The sequence below is a fragment of the Atractosteus spatula genome, chromosome 8 (genome assembly GCF_055471065.1).
Source record: "Atractosteus spatula isolate fAtrSpa1 chromosome 8, fAtrSpa1.hap1, whole genome shotgun sequence".
NCBI lineage: Eukaryota > Metazoa > Chordata > Actinopteri > Semionotiformes > Lepisosteidae > Atractosteus > Atractosteus spatula.
Genome location: NC_142713.1, coordinates 51,034,343 through 51,053,171, shown reverse-complemented (window position 1 = coordinate 51,053,171; position 18,829 = coordinate 51,034,343). Strand labels below are relative to the sequence as shown.

The 18,829-nt window shown below is 38.5% G+C and overlaps 2 protein-coding genes across 5 annotated transcripts in view; one reads left to right on the top strand and one right to left on the bottom strand.

Moving 5' to 3' along the window:
- The first annotated feature begins 895 nt into the window (after positions 1–895).
- Positions 896–9,125, top strand: wnt2 (wingless-type MMTV integration site family member 2). The gene is made up of 5 exons (XM_088924333.1): positions 896–978; positions 1,652–1,872; positions 4,720–4,997; positions 6,147–6,411; positions 8,896–9,125. The coding sequence occupies exons 1-5, from the start codon at positions 896–898 to the stop codon at positions 9,123–9,125; spliced, it is 1,077 nt and encodes a 358-aa protein (XP_088780459.1).
- Positions 9,126–10,746: 1,621 nt separating this feature from the next.
- Positions 10,747–18,829, bottom strand: part of LOC148829777 (suppressor of tumorigenicity 7 protein homolog) — a 69,453-nt gene continuing 61,370 nt past the window's right edge. For all 4 annotated transcript variants that reach the window (XM_088924329.1, XM_088924330.1, XM_088924332.1 and 1 more), the window contains 5 exons: positions 18,216–18,318; positions 16,401–16,551; positions 15,440–15,532; positions 14,993–15,132; positions 10,747–11,084 (listed from right to left, as the gene is read on the bottom strand). In XM_088924329.1, coding sequence (XP_088780455.1) covers positions 10,989–11,084; positions 14,993–15,132; positions 15,440–15,532; positions 16,401–16,551; positions 18,216–18,318 — 583 coding nt within the window. In that variant the 3' untranslated portion in view covers positions 10,747–10,988. The remainder of the gene's footprint in view (positions 11,085–14,992; positions 15,133–15,439; positions 15,533–16,400; positions 16,552–18,215; positions 18,319–18,829) is intronic.

The window sequence follows — 18,829 nt, the reverse complement described above, 5'->3', positions numbered from 1 at the left end:
TGTGGAATTGTCTTTCATTAAATTCTGTATATGCTGATTGTTTCAGCTTTTGAGAAGCTAGGGATAGGGGATTCCAATTTGACTGTTAATCTTCTTCATCTCCTCGGCTGACAAGACCCCCAGATACAAAGAAATCGTTCAGATTAAATCGGTTACGTAAACTGAAGATCAAAGACTGCGGAAACGCGGTGTGACAATTCCACAGATCGCAAAAAGTTCAAAAGAATGTTATAATCCAGTTTAAGTGCACACATCACTAATAAAGTAGTATTTTCTCCTAAATTTATACACATTTGCAGCAGTGAACAAATTCTAAAAATGTGTTAGATTAATAACGATGGCGAAAGTAAATTTAGTGTTATATTCAGTTCCAGTTTACTTTTCGGGTTTGTTTTCGGAGGTCATTTTGATTAAAATCTTTATTTCTTTTGTACGACATTAAAAAAAGTCCGTTACCCCACCCCCGAAAGTTCATAACTATTTTTTCCTGGAAGCAGTTTACTGTATACCTTGCTTATTGGAAATCGGCTAAGCTTGCCTTTATTGTCAAGGTAGCTTCATCAGATACAAGTCGATTTTTTCCACTACATTCCATCCACGGGGATGTCTGAGCCCTCCCCTTGTGTAAGCAATTTATATCCGATACCAGCTAGTGGGTATACCCATGTTAATGCCCAAATCTTTCTCCGGCGTGTACAGACAACGGGTCTCTTCTGCTCTTCAGAACGCCTAAATCGGCAATCCTGAATCTAGTCCCTATAAACTATTGTACAATAGCATTATTAATCTGCAGTTTTATAAACAGAGTAGTGTTGCTTCTTTTTTTCTTTGATTTAGACCAATGGAAATAATTAGAAAGGCGTGATTGAATGTAGCTCCAGCTAGCAATTGTATAATGAACTTAATGCCTAGCGGGATATGTTTTTATTTCTCTGTAGCTATCTGTTGGTTCACCTCAAGGGTCGACTCATCTTGGTGGTGAGTATGTACGGAAATGTTCGGGTTTTATGAGATTTAGTACAGTGTTATTAAAAAAATAAAGTAAAGTATGTTGTGACCGCTTTTTAGAAAATTGGTGAGAGAGAGGGGGTTATAAAGTCTGCTATCTCCTCAAGACTAGTAAGAGCTGAAACGTTTTGTAACGGGCAATTTTCATGTTTTAAATTATATCCGAAAGATTCTGGTTTTCCGAATATTACTATGCGTTATCATACCTCAGAATTTTAACTTCCTGTATGTAAAACAGGACTTTCTTTTTCAGATTTTTTTTCCCTTAAAAATATGCAGTATTCCTTTAGCATTTAAACGTTCATTTCATAGCCCTCACTGAATTCTGTAAGGATTTCGCCAAATCTCACGATAATTTCAACATACTAATGTGAGTTTTAAGTTGTGTAGAGTGTGTGAAAACAACAAAAAAGGGAAATGTATAAATTAAATAAGTTCATCATGTCTTTCCATTTAGAAACTCGACTGAGCTCGACTAGTATTTTGAATTTAGGGCCGTACTGTACCTCAGGTGGAGGTGAATGTACAGTAGGAGGATGCACTAAAACATGAAACTTCGGTTTCTCCTGTTGACTTTTTATTAAATATAAAAAAGTAATCTGGATTTCTGAAGGAAAGTCTTTCCTGTACATCTTCGATGCAGGTACATGGGTACTCTTGGATCTCAAGTGATGTGCGACAACATTCCTGGTTTAGCGAACAAACAGCGCCAGTTATGCCGTCAGCATCCCAAAATAATGCATTGCATTGGGGCTGGGATTAAAGATTGGATTGAGGAATGCCAGCATCAATTTCAGCATCACCGCTGGAACTGCAGCACCATTTCAAGGGACCATACCCTGTTCGGCAAGCTCCTTCTCCGAAGTAAGTCCTGCAATGAGGGGACGGTACGGCATCATATTTTGGAAGTAGGACATTCTCATTACATTTTTATCATTGTTGATCATGTGTAGTTTTGTAATGTTCGAATCATTACCAGGTAACAAAAATATAGAAACATTTTCAATATGTTTTTTTCTTATAAAAAGGCGAAAATGACACGATATAATTAAGACAGAGGTATAACTAAGCCCTGAGAAACCAGCATTATTGGGGGCTTTTAGTAGTCTTGGGATCACGACTAGAGGTTTAAATAGTATTTTCATTAATTGTACCAGAGCACGTACAATTCTATAACGTAAATTTCACGCCCTGTTCTTCAGAGAAACAATATTATATTATAATTTAGTAATAAAAAACCATGCAAGAAAATGTATCTTCATCTCTTCGAATATGCGATTAGAATCACCACTTGTAAACAGATAATATTAGTATTACGCAATTAAGCGAATCAACGCACATTTTATATTTTCGGATGTATAAAAAAATTAGAAAACCGCGATTTAATTTTTTCAGGTTTTAGTTACACCTCATAAAACAATGTCTAGATCTGAAAATGCAGTATTCATTTTTTTCGTTTACAAAATGTATATCGGGAATAAACGATCATTTTATTTTAATAAAAATATTTCTGTGTAAGGTGATCTATACTACTTTATTAAATCCCGTAACCTTCTGTAATGAAAAATTGCATTTTTACGAAGGAGAAATATCATTTATGCTGTTAAGGAATATGTAAATATTTTTTAGCGCATAATACAAAGTGATTTTGGGGGTTAAACTGTAAAATATTCGAGAAGCATTTTTGTTGCTTTTCTTTGCACCGACAGAACGCAAGATTTTTTGCCATTTTGTACATCCTTAAAATATAATTTGAGAACCTTTAAATTGTAAAGTATTCTGTTCACAAATGTTGAAAAAACAATATATCAAGTATTTTTTAATTAGATGAAAGATTAGGTCTATGTGAAAGTTCACTTGATCGGATTACGTCATTTAAGAGCTTTGTTTAAAAGAGAAATTGGACATTCATCATTTAGGCTGAAATTAAATATTTCACTGCACTTCATTTATCTCATGATATCGGCGTTTTCATACCCTGCCAATGTTCCCTATGAAAGGTGGGCATCATGACAACAATGTCTCTAATATAAGACTAATTTTTAATGGATTTATTAAATCCTTTTAAATTCATAATTTCAGCAGTCAGGTCAGAGCCCACACCAACTCCAACTTAATCTTCTTTGCAAAGTATTCAGACCTCCCATACTGACTTAAGTCCTTTTAAAAATGAATTATAAAGGTGATCTGATTGGCAGCACTTCGTCACAGCACCATGAGGATCTACTTATTGTCAATGTCAGGACCCTAATTTCAAACAATTGCAGGGATTTTGTAGCATTCCCAAAAAAGGAGGGACATTACAATAAACATTTCCTTTTAAATATGGAGCACTGGAGCAAGGATCTAGTTATCATCCTGTCACACTTGTCTTTCTGGGAAACTATTCGAGAAGCATATAAACACCGCTCTCTAATTTTAACAGATTTCATAGAAGTCTTAAGCATACCGCAGCTCCACAAGTGGGTTTTAATCCTTGCAGCACTGTTCCTCTGGAATCCTACTAACACTCATGTTATTCTCAGAAAGCTTTGATCAAGCATTTATCTCTGCCACCAGCAGAGGAACTAGATCAGACAAGGATATTTGTGGAATTTCATTGTACTCCCAAGAACAGTTCTAAAATGAACACATTAAGTCCAAACATCCAGGGGATTTTGCATTGGAGATCAGATAAGATGCGTTATATACCAATGGTGTGTGTAATTTATCAGTGTCACTTGGAAAAAAAAGAAGATTTTTAAGGGGTTTTATTACTTTTTTAATTTACACCTGTACATTTATAAACTAACCACAGAGAACTAACCAAATGAGAATCCCATAAAACCAATACAAATCCTGTCTGCATATACACTATTCTGTTCAAATACTGGATGTCCCAAATAGTGGATCGTTCTACACCCAGCAATTAACACCACAACACGTTGTTGCACTGACTCCTCTAGATGTTACTGTCTCTGTCATTCAGTAGCTGCTTGCAGCCTGAATTCTGCTTACTGTATTTTATTTTGTACGCCAACCACATAGGCTGTCTGAATTGACACATTCGCCAGGTTTGCTGTTGCTTTCAGCAATGCAGCAGAGGTGTGCACCAAAGCTCGTCTTGCCAATTTACTTACGTTAGCCCTGTTTCCATAGCAAAGCATCGTGAGGAAAAGTCCTGGTCTGCTACTACTTTACCGTCTTCAAGAATTATGCGGGATATTACATGTGTGGTCATGGCCACTGCGTTAGGCAGGACACGTGACTCCTGTGAAACATACAATTCTCTATAAGATTGCAAGGGTACTATTGCTATAGGTACTATAGCTGCTCCTCCCTAGCAAACTTACCTGTCAATAATGTGCCTCAATTAATATGAAACTGCAACAAAAAGCCATTGTTGGTAATATTTTTTAACAGCTGTGAAAGCCTGAAATCAACAATCTAAAACTAATGAAACAGCACCTCATCATGATTGCTCAGAGAATCCAAATATTGATACGTTGTTCTTTTATCACTACCCGATTGAAAAATTAGGTCACAATCAGGTCTTCATTGGATGCCTTCAAAACCTGATGTTGCTGAAAGAAATTTATTCTAAACATGAATTATCTTTGTTAGTGGAACAGTCAATGAAAAAAGGGCAGATAAAACAGCCTTAAGTGATTTAGGCTCTGTAGTCTGCAGTCCTGGTTGAGGGGGTTAATTCGTTTTGTGTCTCTTCCCCAGGCAGTCGTGAAGCAGCGTTTGTGTATGCCATCTCTTCTGCCGGAGTGGTGCACACTCTGACCAGGGCCTGTAGCCAGGGGGAGCTGGAGCCCTGCTCCTGTGACCCAGAAAAGAAAGGCTCTGCTAAGGACAGCAGGGGCTCCTTCACCTGGGGTGGCTGCAGTGACCACATTGACTATGGGATCAGGTTCGCACAAGCCTTCGTTGATGCCAAGGAGAGAAAAGAGAGGGACGCCAGGGCCTTGATGAACCTGCACAACAATAGAGCAGGGAGGAAGGTATTCCCTATCGCATCCATTTTCTAACTGCTGCATCCATTATGGGGTTTTAGTGGAACTAGAGCCTATCCAAGCATGCAACAAGCCAGGATGCACTCAGGATGGGATGCCAATCAATCACAGGGTAGACACACACACGAGGGCCACTTTTCCCCACCACCAGTTAACCTAGCAGTATGTTTTTGGACTGTGGGAGGAAACAGGAGCACCCCAGGAAACCCAGATGAACACAGGAGAACATGCAAACTCCATGCAGATAGCACCCCAGGAATTGAACCCAAGGCCTCAGCGCTGCGAGGCAATAGTGCTAACCGGTGCACCACCACACCTCCTTATACCCCATTGTTCAGCGTTTGATTTTACTGTTCCACTAATAAATTAACAAAAAAAAGTTTGAACAGAAATATGACTTCATCTCAGGCCTCGTTGTTGAAGCCCGACAATGGCTTCTGTCAGACAATAGTAGTTCAAGTAGGTTGCTGTGTAAAAGTAAAAGTAAAGGTTTATTCCATACTGAAAAGAGAAGAAAAGAAACACAACATTTGGACCGTGGAGCCCTCTTTGGGCGTTCTGTCAGACAATGACTGGCTGAGATCTTTGGATCAGTTACCTACTAACTACCAAGTGAGCTAGTGGGCCCAATGGCCTCCTCTCGTTTGAAACTATCTTCATTAAAAATACATAATTAAACTTTTCATGATGATCAGAGTCTTTTCAGAGATTTCCAGTGCTGTAAAACACTGAGCGCTGAGCCTATTGCAGATAATGAAAGCTTTGTTTTTTTTTCAACTGACAAAATATTCATTATTTTTATAGTACATTATATATTATATTTTCATAGGACATAGAATATTTTAGACCTAGGATAGAAATATAATGTGTTGTATATGTACTATATTTTAGCTATTGTCAAAAGGGGTATAAATACTGTCAATTTTTCTCGAATGATTATACTCTTAGGACAGCCACCCTTTGAGTGCAAATTTACATGCTACATGCAAATCCTACAAATTATGCAACAATAAAAGCTGATTGATTTTTTTTATTCTGAAAGGTCAGTCCGTGTGTCTTACAAGGGAATTCTGTATAGCCATTAGGTTTTATTGACGTGAAGGCCAGGCAGTGACTTCACCTCTTCGCCCTTGACAGGCGGTGAAGCGCTTCATGACACTTGAATGCAAGTGCCATGGTGTCAGTGGATCCTGCAGTGTGAGGACCTGTTGGCTGGCTATGGCCGATTTCCGCAAGACGGGCGAGTACTTACGCAAGAAGTACAACGGAGCAGTGCAGGTTGTCATGAACCAGTATGGAACTGGATTCACTGTTGCGTACCGAACGTTTAAGAAGCCGACTAAAAACGACTTGGTGTACTTCGAAAACTCTCCGGATTACTGCATCAGAGACCATGAAGTTGGTAAGTGTGATCTATGAAAAGTTTCAAAGGACCTTACCATCCATCCATTCATTTTCTCACAGCTGTATCCAATTCAGGGTCACAAGGGAGCCAGAGCCTATCTTGGCAAGCAACGGGCAAAAGGCAGTATACACCCTGGATGGGACACCAGTCCATCATTGGGTACATACAGACACAAACACAGTGACACACCTTAGGCCAATTTTCCCAGAAGCCAGTTACCCTACTGGCATGTCTTCAGACTGTCTTTGGAAGGAAGTGAACCCAGGGCCCCAGAACTGCAAGGCAGCAATGCTAACCACTGTGCCGCCCTAGAAACATAGTTTAATGTCTAATTATATTTTTTAAGATACTAAATCGTAACCTATAACTATACCCATAACTAACTGAGACAGTGGTTTTCATTGATTGATATTGGTTTCTTGTTTATGTCCGTACAATCTGGGATGTTGAAATAAAAGCTTCACCAGATTGTAGCCTGATTTTTGGTTTTGGTCAGTATTTAGATGGGAGAGCTCTAAGGAAAACCAGTGGTGTTGGTGCACCAAGTGGCACAATTCCCTCTGTACCGAATTCCAAACACAGGGACACTGCTGTAGGAGGTGTTCCAGGTGGAGATGGTTTGGGTGTTGACTGTTTGGTCATTAAAGATCCCATTGTACTGTTGGAAGGAGTAGGGGTGTTAACTCCAGTACTTCTCTGAAGGTCTGGCTGTAATCAGTTTTACTGTTTCTGAACTTGTACATAGTAGGGCTGCTGGCACATAATGGCTGCCACGCGTCAACAGGTGAATGGAGAATTGTATTGATGGAAAAGGGGCTCTCCTGTATGTAAAGGTGAAGTTCTTGATAAATTATTACATTCAATTTCAGTTAAAAGTTAATTCAATCTTCACTTAAGTAAATCTGCACCAACTGGAGCAAAGATTTAAGGCACTGGTGTTGTGCCAGCTCTGCTTATCTTAATAATTATCTAAAAAAAAACTACAAATAAGCACTGTATATTTGATTGCTTGCTTTCCATAGTTGCACAGATAACTATTAGAGACTGGGTCTGGCTTTGTAAATGAAAAATCAGGGGAGATTTTACATTTTATCCCACCTGTATCTCTAAAGGGAAACAGTTAAATTGATACTGTAACAACCAGTTTCTGAAACACAGACAATTTACACAGCCCCGTTAATACGAATTGTGGAGTGTGATTTACATTAAGTGGTCAAATTGGTCTCACTGTACTGTAGTGTTTTTAAAACACCAGAGTTTAATCTTATTAGCTATTACACAAATGAATGCAATGCCTTTCTTACATAATGTTCAAAGTGCTAAAAAAGAAAAAATGAGAAGCCCTAAACATTTTTTCCTTTATCTGTTACATCACATTTGCATTAGAGATGTATTTTGTAAAAAGAATGATATCTGTCAAACAGCTGTGCAGTATGAAATGATATTGACTGTCAGATAACTGAGCATATAACACACATTACATACCTACAGTATCTGGCACAACCTGTAGCAAGACAGGAGATGAAACACAATCTGAATCCTGGCTAATATAAATTATTTTTTGTGATGGGTATTTGAAATGGGTATTGAGCCCCTGTCATGCACTAACTTGTTGAGAGTCTGTCTAGAAACAGGCATATTTCTGATGGAAGGTCATGTCTGTCTAGGATGAACTTGTATAAAATGTACCCAGCAGTACAGGATCATCATCAACTTTGACTTCAGGGTAAATATGCTTTATAGCCACAGGTGGCTACATTAATGTCATTGCCTGGGACATTCTGAAAGAAATTCCATTATTTTCAAAAACTGAAATGTTAAACAAACCATTCAGTACTTTTCAGATTTCTAAATTGATCTAAAAGGGAGATTGATCACACATGGAAATTTGTTTTCTAAGAGGTTGTTCACCTGATTTCTAGTAAATTTCACATCACATCACTCAGCAATACATTGAAAAAGTCCAAGAGCCAACACCTCTTCTGGTCTTGAAAGTGTCCAAAGGTTTCCACCAGGGCAATGCAAGACCCCATTGCTAGGATTACAATGACACAACTTCAAGAAAACAATGTTGAGGCCTTGCCGAAGTCCGCTTTCTCTCCTGACCCGAGTCCAGTAGACTTTATATAGAACATCTCTGGGATCAGCTTTCCAATGCCATCAACTGGAGTCAAGAGGCCAGCATGACCCATCAGTATTCAGCAAGAGGCTACACTGGCACAGATGGGGCAGTGGAACATCAGTCAACTGATGAGGCTAACTAGAGGCTGATCAGGTCAACACTGGAGATAATGTGGTGGTCAGGCTTGACTGTATGTCTCACACTGAAAACATATGGCTATTTATTCAGTGTTAATACTTGGTAAAATCTATTAGACCCCATTGTTGCATTTTTTTTTTGTTTCAATATGCCTGGTCACGCTGCCATCACAGGATGGTGAATGTGATCATCAACCTGACACCGTGGTGTTTTTGTCACAGGGTCTGTGGGCACAGGTGGCCGTTTATGCAACCGGACATCGCGCGGCGTGGACAGCTGTGAGGTCATGTGCTGTGGAAGAGGGTACGACACCTCCCGCGTCACCAGGATGACCAAGTGTGGCTGTAAATTTCACTGGTGCTGTGCTGTCCACTGCAAAGACTGCCACGAGGTTGTGGACGTGCACACCTGCAAAGCTCAAAAAAGTGCTTACTGGCTGGACCAGACATGACACCTGACCACAGTACAATAGGGATGTCATTTCACACCTTGATATCCACAGGTGGAGGCTTCTAAAGATGTTTCCTTGGGAATGGGAGTAACTCCTCTTGTGGTTATGGCTGTCCTAAACTCAGTACTGCCTACCAAACTGAGACAGAGCATACAGAAAAAAGCTCTAAGTAGACCTTTACACGGGAGCAATACAAATTCAAAGACATTTTTAATTGTAGTTTTGCTTAAACACGTTAAAGGTGCGGAAACTATCTAAATACCAGAAACACCACATAACCTGTTCTTCTTCCTGATACTGTATACTGTTATATTGATATCCTATAGGATGGTGATATTTAAAGATTTCAATCTTAATTTCCTTTGTCCCTGGTATATACAGTACTGTTTAAACTCACTCATATTTTACACAAGTTCTGTGTATTGTAACTTTAAATATACATTTCACATTGTAATTTAAAATAAAGATTATGTAACCTGCAATACCAAATGAGCCGATTAAAGCTATATACAGTATCTGGAATACAAACAAAGGATACTCTAGGTTCATGCTGTCTACAGATGTGAATACAATGAAATACTGTGTACAAATTGCAGAAAAAAAGAAAACAAGTAACAGCAGGCGGCCGCACCTTTTTGAGATTTGTATGATCAGATTCTCCTGCATCGAAATCTAAAAATACATCAGTGGAGGGAAAAAAAACCAAACATTTTAGCAATTCTAGAGAATGATAGATTTGACAATTTGATTGACAGTGTTTACAAACATGTAAATACCTTTATTTAATCAAAGAAAAAAAAAACCCTAAAACCCAAAGTTTCTTAATGATTACTACAGCAGTTTCATCTATTGTGAGAATATACAGTAAGTCACTTTTGTGTTTATCTTTTGTTTGGTTTTCGTATAGTATATTGCAATTATGTATTTTTATCTGCATGGTACTGTAAATTTAAAAAAGCCAAATGAATTCCTAAAATTCAAGTGATTTTATTCTTAAGACAAAAGTTAGTGACTCAAGACATATAGCAAATAATCCTCTTGGTTGTCTGAGAGTAAATATATGGCACTTGCAGCACAGAAAGAAAAGCTGGAAAAAGGACAGCAAAAAAATAGTGCTCCCAAAAGTCAAGTGTCAGACGTTGTTCTCTGAAACGATGGAAAATAACGAGGAGGAAAATGAAAACAATTCACCAAAGAAGATTAAGAACCTGCATGTATACATTGGATGTCTGTAGAAGTATATATAACCTAGAAATTAACACTGGAGTGTCGTGTAGTGGAGAAAAAAAACCCAAGTATTTAGATTTAATTTCAAGGCTGATTCACATAACATCTGGCGGCACAACAAGGTATAGTATCACTTTACATGTACCTGTATGAACAGTGTGGAGCTGGGCTCATCGTTTCTGGAATACTCACCTCCAAACAGTGGTCTTTTCATATATTGCTTGGGTGACCATAGCACTCTCCACCAAGAGCCTGAGAAACATGTTTCTCTTCCAGACATCAAAGCAAATACACAGACAGTAACAAACAGCTTTAGACCCAGCAATCTGCATGTTCTCAGTGGAAGAAGGGATTTGGGTAATGAATATGGGGGGAAAAAAACCAAAGTCTTGTATTGCAGCAATACACAAAAGTTTTTATTTTTCATTTTTTAGCTTTTTTTTCCCCTCTGAAGGCAAAGTAAAACTGAACATCACCTTTTTTTGTACAACAAAAAACAGGTTTACATGAGAACAAACAAAAACAAAAAGTCTTTAACTGACGGTCACCATTTTCCCTTTCTCTGTAACACTTTCTTGTCGTCCACAAGAGTCAATGATCTTGGCACTAACACTGCGGCAGTAGTCCCTGCGTGTTCTAGATCCGTGTCAGCTGGTGCCACAGGCTGGAGGGTAGGATGTTCTCCACCTTTTCCATTATAAAGTTTAACGGTGCAAACAGGGTGCTGAGAAACTGCCAATAAATCCACAAAGAGATTTGTAAGTGCATGTCTTTTCACAAAGCCCTAAATAATGTACAACATATCTAGCATTTCAGAACTCAAGGTCTTAAAGGACAAAAGGTGAAATTGAGCCTGTTAAAACAGTTTTGCTCTTACCGTTCAACGCCACATTGCAGCATGGCATGAAGTTTTATTTATGATCCTGAATAGTTTACCAACCTAACCTTACATTTAAAATATACTGCTGATGATCAAAGCAGCAAATGACATTAAATGACATTTTTAATTGTTTTATATAAACCCAAAAAAGTAAATCTACACAATAGAAGGAATCTGAGGCAATTTTCTTTAACTTAATTTAGCATAGGTTATGGTTTTAATGGAATATATATAAATGGAGTAGTTGTATTTTGTAATAATATTTCGCTGGGACAGTGTTTATAGCATACCACTATGTCTAACAGAAACGTCACAGCATCTGTGAGGACTACAGTCACATCAGATCTATTTATCAGTGTGCTGTTCTTCAGCTGGCACCCTGTTGTTCTGCTAAAAGGTTAGAATTTCACCAGAGTGCTGTAACCTTCACACGAATTACTGCACATCATTCTCACACCTGTTACCTCCGTGTTTATCCCTCATCAGAATGAAAGCTTAGAACAGGATTTTTTTTCTTCAGTCTAAACTTGCCCAAGACTTTGAAGTCTACATGTTTCACCCTTTGAAGTAGGTGAGAGAAATGACAAGCCATTAATCGATGATAAATGCACCAGGAAAACTGCCGAAGGATTACAACCTGGCTAGATATGTACAGAATCCAGAATCGCTTAAAGTGCATTTTACAGATGAATTGCCATTTTAATACTGATAACTTCTGAAGACTGTAGGTAGCATCCATAAATTATTGATACCTGGACTGTCAGTTGTCATTTCATAATTTTACCCATGAAAATCTTTAATTTCTTTCTTTTTACATCCTACCAAATGTTTTCTTTCTCGTGAACAGGGTCATGAAAGGGACAAAATGAATAGTGCACAAAAGAGAGCTGATGAGTTTGAAGCCTAATCAGTGGAATTCACAGAATTGTGATGGTCATTTTTGACACACTCCCAGGGAGTTTTTGACTGCGCTCTTTTGCTGGACATGGTAGGAAACAGGTCCAAAGAGTCGCAAACAATATCACAGAGGACATAATGAATGAGAAAAAGGGTCTGAAATAAAAACAGAGGTCAGCTGCTGTTTGAATTAAACTTTAAAGGTGACAGTTCTGGAAAAGACTCTGTTTAAATTGCCCCCGTTAAATTGTATCCTCTACCTACTGTAGGTGAAAAGTTAAAGTATCAACATATAAACAAAGTGTTTCAATGCTATGTTACACTGATACAACATAAAAGGTAGTTTGCCTTCTCATCAATCTGCCTTTCAAATAAGATATTTGAGCAAGGTCTATCTATTTGGTCATTAAAGATCTCACAACTGTCTGAAAGAGCAGAGGTGTTAACCCACTGTCCTGGCTCAGTTGCATTCTGGGAATGAACAATCCTGCCTGCCTAAAACAATTAGTTCAAATGGGGAATCAATTTCTTGTTTCTCCTCCTGATGTGATGCAGGGGTCTGCTGAGGCATAATGGCTGCTGCTTGTCTTCCAAGTGTGTGCTGCACTTGTGAGTGAAGTGTGTCCTCCTCTCATTAAGTCACTTTGGGATCCTTTGCTATGGAAAGTGCTTTTACAAACACTATTATTACCTGTTCATGGTAATAATAAAAAAAACTCTTAAAGTGCTGACTTGCTGATCTGGTCTTTAATCATGTAAAGCACAGTCTGATATCCTCAGCTGCTTTAAAGGAATCTATCTCTTCATTTAAGAAATAGTACTTGATCATGAACAGTGTAAGACCAGGATATTTCACCTAGAGCTGAAATATCCTTCTTCAAAGCCTTGCTCCATATGAGGCTATTTTCATTATGTGATCAGTTACTGACTAAACAATTTGATCATGGGTGATTCTGAAACTATCACTCTTCATGGGTTTCATTTAAAATTTTTGAGTTATCTATTGCAAAGTTAGTGGGTGAAAAATAATTTATCTTACAAAACTTAATGGCTAACAAATGAGTTTAAAGCATCAACATACCCACAGCATCACACTTACAATTCTCATTCTACTACACAGAACAATTTTGGAGTCATTACACTTTTTAATACAGTGGGGGGTCATGGCGTCTGCAAATTTAACATTCATGAATTGGTTATCACTATCCAGTCTGGCCAACAGAACTTTGAATGGAAGAAGAGTAGAGTGGGACGAAACGAAGCCAAGGTTGTTAAACACAACTTTCAGATTAATGTGCAACAGACTAGGATCTTGAGCTAAATTTAGCTAGTGAGTGCGCCTCTCCCTGCCCCCTTCCCTAGGTACCCACTACCCAGCATCTGCATCTCAACATAACTTTGTTTTTATATTGTAACGATTGGCTCGCAGTCCTGTGTTGGCGGTGTGGGGAATGACAGGCTGGAGACAACTTTACAGACTGACTAACAGTTTTATTGCCGTTTTCCTTACAGTGAGGCATGCTAATCACAGAGCAGGGAAATAACTGGAACAGCAGAGTGTGAAGGGGCAGGCATCTGCTGGGCACAGAGGAGCGATTCATGTTGATTATTTTAGCTGATTACTATAACTTTGTGATTAATGTTGTTTGTTTTAATTGTTATTTTATTTGACTTAAAGGCAGTACATTAGTTCTTTAATTAATATATAACTTTAATTAAGGGGTAGAATAGGATATTAAAGGCAAATTTGGCTATTCACTACAGTTCTCCATACCGAACCCTTGCAAATACCGAGACCCTACTGTATACTAATTTCTCTCCTCATATTGGCAGTTAGAAAAAAATAGGTTCTGTTTTTTTAATTCAGCCAAAACCAATATGAGGTGTACTGAAGCATCATGCAGACATTACCTATATGAAATACAAATACTTCACTCCTTATTTCAGACCATGCTGACATGTGTTGACTGAGGACACGACAGTTATCCAACATCTTGATAGCACTTGATGTGTGTTGCACGTTATTCACATACTTTTAATGTTTATTATTTGAATGAAGTTCTAACAACTCTTTGATATGTTTTGCCAACATTTACCAGTGAAGGATAGGGGCCTGTGGACTTGGATCTTGTTAAAGACAGGCTTTGAATCCCAGGTTATGGAGAATTAGCTTGGTTATGGATCAAAGGCAAAGCTTGAGAAAAGTCAGCAGACCTTAAAGACACTGCAGGGGTGGATTGGGCTTTGAGCCCAAAACAAAAACATATTCCTAAATTCAGTCACTTTTCCCAAAATACAAAACTATGATTCAAAAAGGCATGTTTTTTAATTCAGACATAAATCACCTTTATGTCAGATTATTGTGCTCAAATAAGAGGAATGAGGGCTGCAGGAAGTCCTTACAATTGTCATCAGATGTATTAAGTATCATAGAGTATAACCCGACAGTACAGTCATATCATATCTATGCATTCACATGCCCCATGTTTCATTGGATGCAAATCGACCTGACTGAAGAGATTTACAGGCATGCGGATGGGTTCAGTGATGTACAGGTGATTATACAGTATGTGGCCTTCACAACTTCATTTCTTTCTTGGTTAGTTAGCTTTGATGAGCCTTATCTTAAAACAATAAAATCCATTGAGCATCTCTTTTTCTAAAGCTACTGAGACATTAACATCACATTAAGAATGCATACTAAAAAAATACAATCATTTTGGTATGTCATTTACCATACATTAGCTTGTACTTCTAAAACCTCGATATTACAATCAGGTTTAAATAGGCCAGGATTAAACAGGTTGGAATGTGTGATGCGTCCTGAGATGTCAACATAACGCAGTTCCTCGTACATACTTACAGCTTTAGCAAATACCCCCATGAGCTCTGGGAACTGGTGTGTGAGTAGTGCGAGCATTGCCGTGAAGGAGCACAAGCCTGCTGTGAAAAGGATGAAGAAAGGCAGCTCTTTCTTGGGGTAAACTGAGACTTCATGAAACACTGTATATAAAGAGTGAAGGAAAGAAAGACAAAAAGGCTGGGGTTTAGGATATAACTTAAAACTCTTTAAAAAAAACAACAATTATTTCAGTCCGATGTTATATAATTTGTAATGCAATATCTCTAGACGTATAGACATTAGAGGCCTAGTTTAGGGCTTAAATTCAAGCTAATCATTGATTAAACCAGATACACTAAGCCAACTGCCAACCAATTCTTATAAACATTCCTCCCATTCACACAGCACTCACATACACATGTATCCACTTTAGCTTTTCAATTCAGAGTAGAGTGCAAAACATCTTACAGGGCAGGAGCTCTCTGTCAGCCGTCTCTGTGCAGATTGGGTAAGGGTAGAAGAGGTGGCCTTTCTCCAGAGGATAGGGGATCATTCGAAAAGCTGAGGGAGACATGAGGAGCAAACTAAACAACCCGGATCTATCTCACACGGCAAACTTGAAAAAGTGGCTGTCCATTCAAACACAGCACAGTAAGGGACATTTTGTTAGAACATGGGATTTACTCCATATTAAATCATTTTGCTACGGTTAATTCTAGAGTCAAATGCTGCCGCCCCTCCAGGTTGCCAGTGCCCAGTGTCACTCACACTGGGTGAGGCAGGGAACTGCAGCCATGAAAGGTGTGGCAGGAATAGGCCGAATACAGTGATCTCTGCTATTACGCGAGTTTCCAAAACGTGAATTGGCTCATACGCGAGTGGTGAATAGGGGAAAGATGTCTGTACAGCACGAAACTCGCATTGGCTTATACGCGATGTCATCCCCGACATGTTTACTTTTTGCGTCGCGGAGTAACACAAGTGAACGCAAGGGTCCGCGGAGGAATACACATGATGCCCCGTTGTCCCACGTGCTTTGGTTTGGAAGTGCTAACTGGGAGGTGCTCCTCAATTTTCGTGATATTTTCACTAAATCTTCCTCATTGCCGTAAATATGAGTGGACAAGGTGACAAAAATGCGTCTAAGAAGCATGCTGGAGATAAAATTTCAGGTGGTGAACCTAAATTTACTGTAGTACAGTATTTCTTTATTATGAATTTAAAATGTATTTAAACTGTGCTAACATTTTTATTAGGATAATTATTAAATTTGGTAAAGCTTTGTTGAGGCATTTGGTTAGGTTTTGAGTGGTCTGCCCCTCACCCTATTTTTCCCATAAGCCCTGTAATTTTTATTGCGCAATTTTGCATAACACAAGGTTTTACATGAACGCATCTATCGCGTTATAGCAGAGACGCCTGTACTTACTCCCTTCCCAGGTACAGTGCAGGAGGTTCAAAGCGCCTTCCACTCTTTTCCAGTGCTGAAGATGAAAGAATGCATATGCTATTGCTTCACTGTCCCCTCTCTTTAGAATATGCTCTGGTGGCAGTATTAAACTTTTCATTTCTAAGAGGTACTACAAAAGACAAAAAACAGGATACAGAAGTTATTTGCAAACTTGCATATTCCGAACAATAGCGTGGTATAAAAAGAGAGAAGGACATTTGGCCCATTGGAAGATTTAGAGTTAACTGATCCAAGGATTCAGGGCACTGGTTTTGACAGCAGGGCTGGGGAACACGTTCCAAGCTTCCACAACCCTCCTGTTTTTATTTTAAACATCCTAGTAGTTTCCACACATGCACTCTGGTTTCACTTATTGGTATCTACTGGTAAAAATGCCTCAAAATTCAATGTGTTAAAAAATGTAAAAAAAAAAGAAACCTATGACACATTTTAAGAATTCTAAAAGCCTACATAGCATTTCTTCTGTGCACTCCTGTATAAACAAGCACGAAGAAAGGTGGAAGTTAATGTATTTTTCTTCAACATAATTTTTACATTTGACTAGTTTTACAAATTCAACATATCTACCAATAAGATAACCATAGGACAGCTATGTTGTGAGACCATGTATACACTCAGAATAAAATATGCCTGACAGAAATCATTGTTTGGGTATTCAATCTACATGGAAGAAAATAGAGAGCAGTTCAAGAAAAAATACCCTGACATAAAAGCCTATTTTGGATTAGTCTGATGTGTATGTGTATATATGTACAGTATAGCTATGTACTGTTCCAATAAAGACTGGATGACAAATATGGAGAATCTCTAAACATTCATCCAGTAAATTTGGTACATGAGAAGTGTAGTGGAAATGCATTTCACAGGAAAACATCTGTTAGTGAAAAAGCAAAGCACCCAAGAAATATATGTGTATGTCATGAATTTGCTGAAGTGCAGTGTTCTTGGAACACATGCTGTAAAGATACAGTTTTTAAGAAGCCAGGCTGAACAATGTCCCACACACAGTGGTGTCATGACCCACCTATGAGAAGTGTAATCAATAGCTGGGTATGCATTAAGCTAGAACTGTACAAGTCTCTGGAATGAGACTTTCCATGTCACAGAAACACCACTAGTACATTTCTGAGATGGTACATTGTGTATCATAACATGCATTACAGGGCACAGTAAGGACATCCATATTTAACAATGCTGGCACAAGACAGATGGTTCAGGCTCCATCTGTCTCACCTTCAGATAGCAGCTACAACAGTCAGAACACTGCCTCGCAACCGGACTCTATTCTTAAACCACCAATCAATAACGTTTCATGAACACAGCACTGGCGACTGACCTTGTGACTTCCACAAGTCACAAAATTTGTTTTTCAATAATTCCAATGCCTATAAAAACATACTGCTTACATTATAAAATTCATGTTTTTTTGCAGGGAATCACAGAACTGAACATAACAGTTTTACAAGTTATAGTGAAGGTAAGCTGTTGTGCGGTGTGTTAATATAGTACCTCAATATACCACTTAGTCATTCCATACAGTTTCTTTCTTGACACAGTACATATTACAATTATAATACAGAATATTATATATTATGTAGTACACTATATTATAATATAGTAAATTATAATACAGTACATATTGTATCTCAATACATGCTCACCAAGGTGTATACTGTACATACAGTATATACACATTCGACTTGTAATGTTTACACTTGAGTGTTTACTTGGTATATACACTGCTCTCTCTGCGTCTCCCTCTGCAATACTCACTTTTGGTACGTGTGGGTTAAACTCTACAGCTCTGTGTATGGCTTCTACCGCGTTCATCTCTGCAGTGCTCAGGCCTCTCCTAGATGCAGCCTCTGGAGAGAACCTGAAAGGAACAGGTTGTCAGGACTCAGCTTGTCTGGCAAAAAATACAAAGCAGGAAACAGATCCACAACTTCCTAAGCCTTAAATACAGTGCCTGTAGAAAGTCTACAGCCTGAAATTGAGACACACTGAAGCAGAATTTATTTGACCTTTATTTACTCGTCGCAACACCCAGCCTCCAAGTGAAAAACAGACGCTCAAACATTCAGAAAAGTAATTACAAATGAAAACCTAGAGAAATGAGTGTATACTCCCCTTGGCTACAGTGATTGTAAACAAGCTCAGGTCCGGTAGATATATATTTTTATAAATCAGAACTGCTGAAGTTCTTTTATCGTGTATTAACCCAATCTGGAATAACCGATTGTAACTTTCATATATCGGCTGACAGCAGTGGCCTCAGTGCCACCACAGGAGAACAAGACAGTGCAGACTCTTCTGATCTGCACACCCATGGTGCTATCTATCTTTTGACTTGCTGAAAACCCTACAGTGACCTACATACATTCAGG

What these genes read in the sequence shown, in the direction of transcription:
- wnt2 (XM_088924333.1), top strand. Translation starts at nt 896, where the DNA reads ATGAACTTAATGCCTAGCGGGATATGTTTTTATTTCTCTGTAGCTATC. An exon ending in CGGCAAGCTCCTTCTCCGAA is followed by an intron (nt 1,873 to 4,719) that starts GTAAGTCCTGCA and finishes TCTCTTCCCCAG; the next exon opens with GCAGTCGTGAAGCAGCGTTT. An exon ending in ACAATAGAGCAGGGAGGAAG is followed by an intron (nt 4,998 to 6,146) that starts GTATTCCCTATC and finishes CGCCCTTGACAG; the next exon opens with GCGGTGAAGCGCTTCATGAC.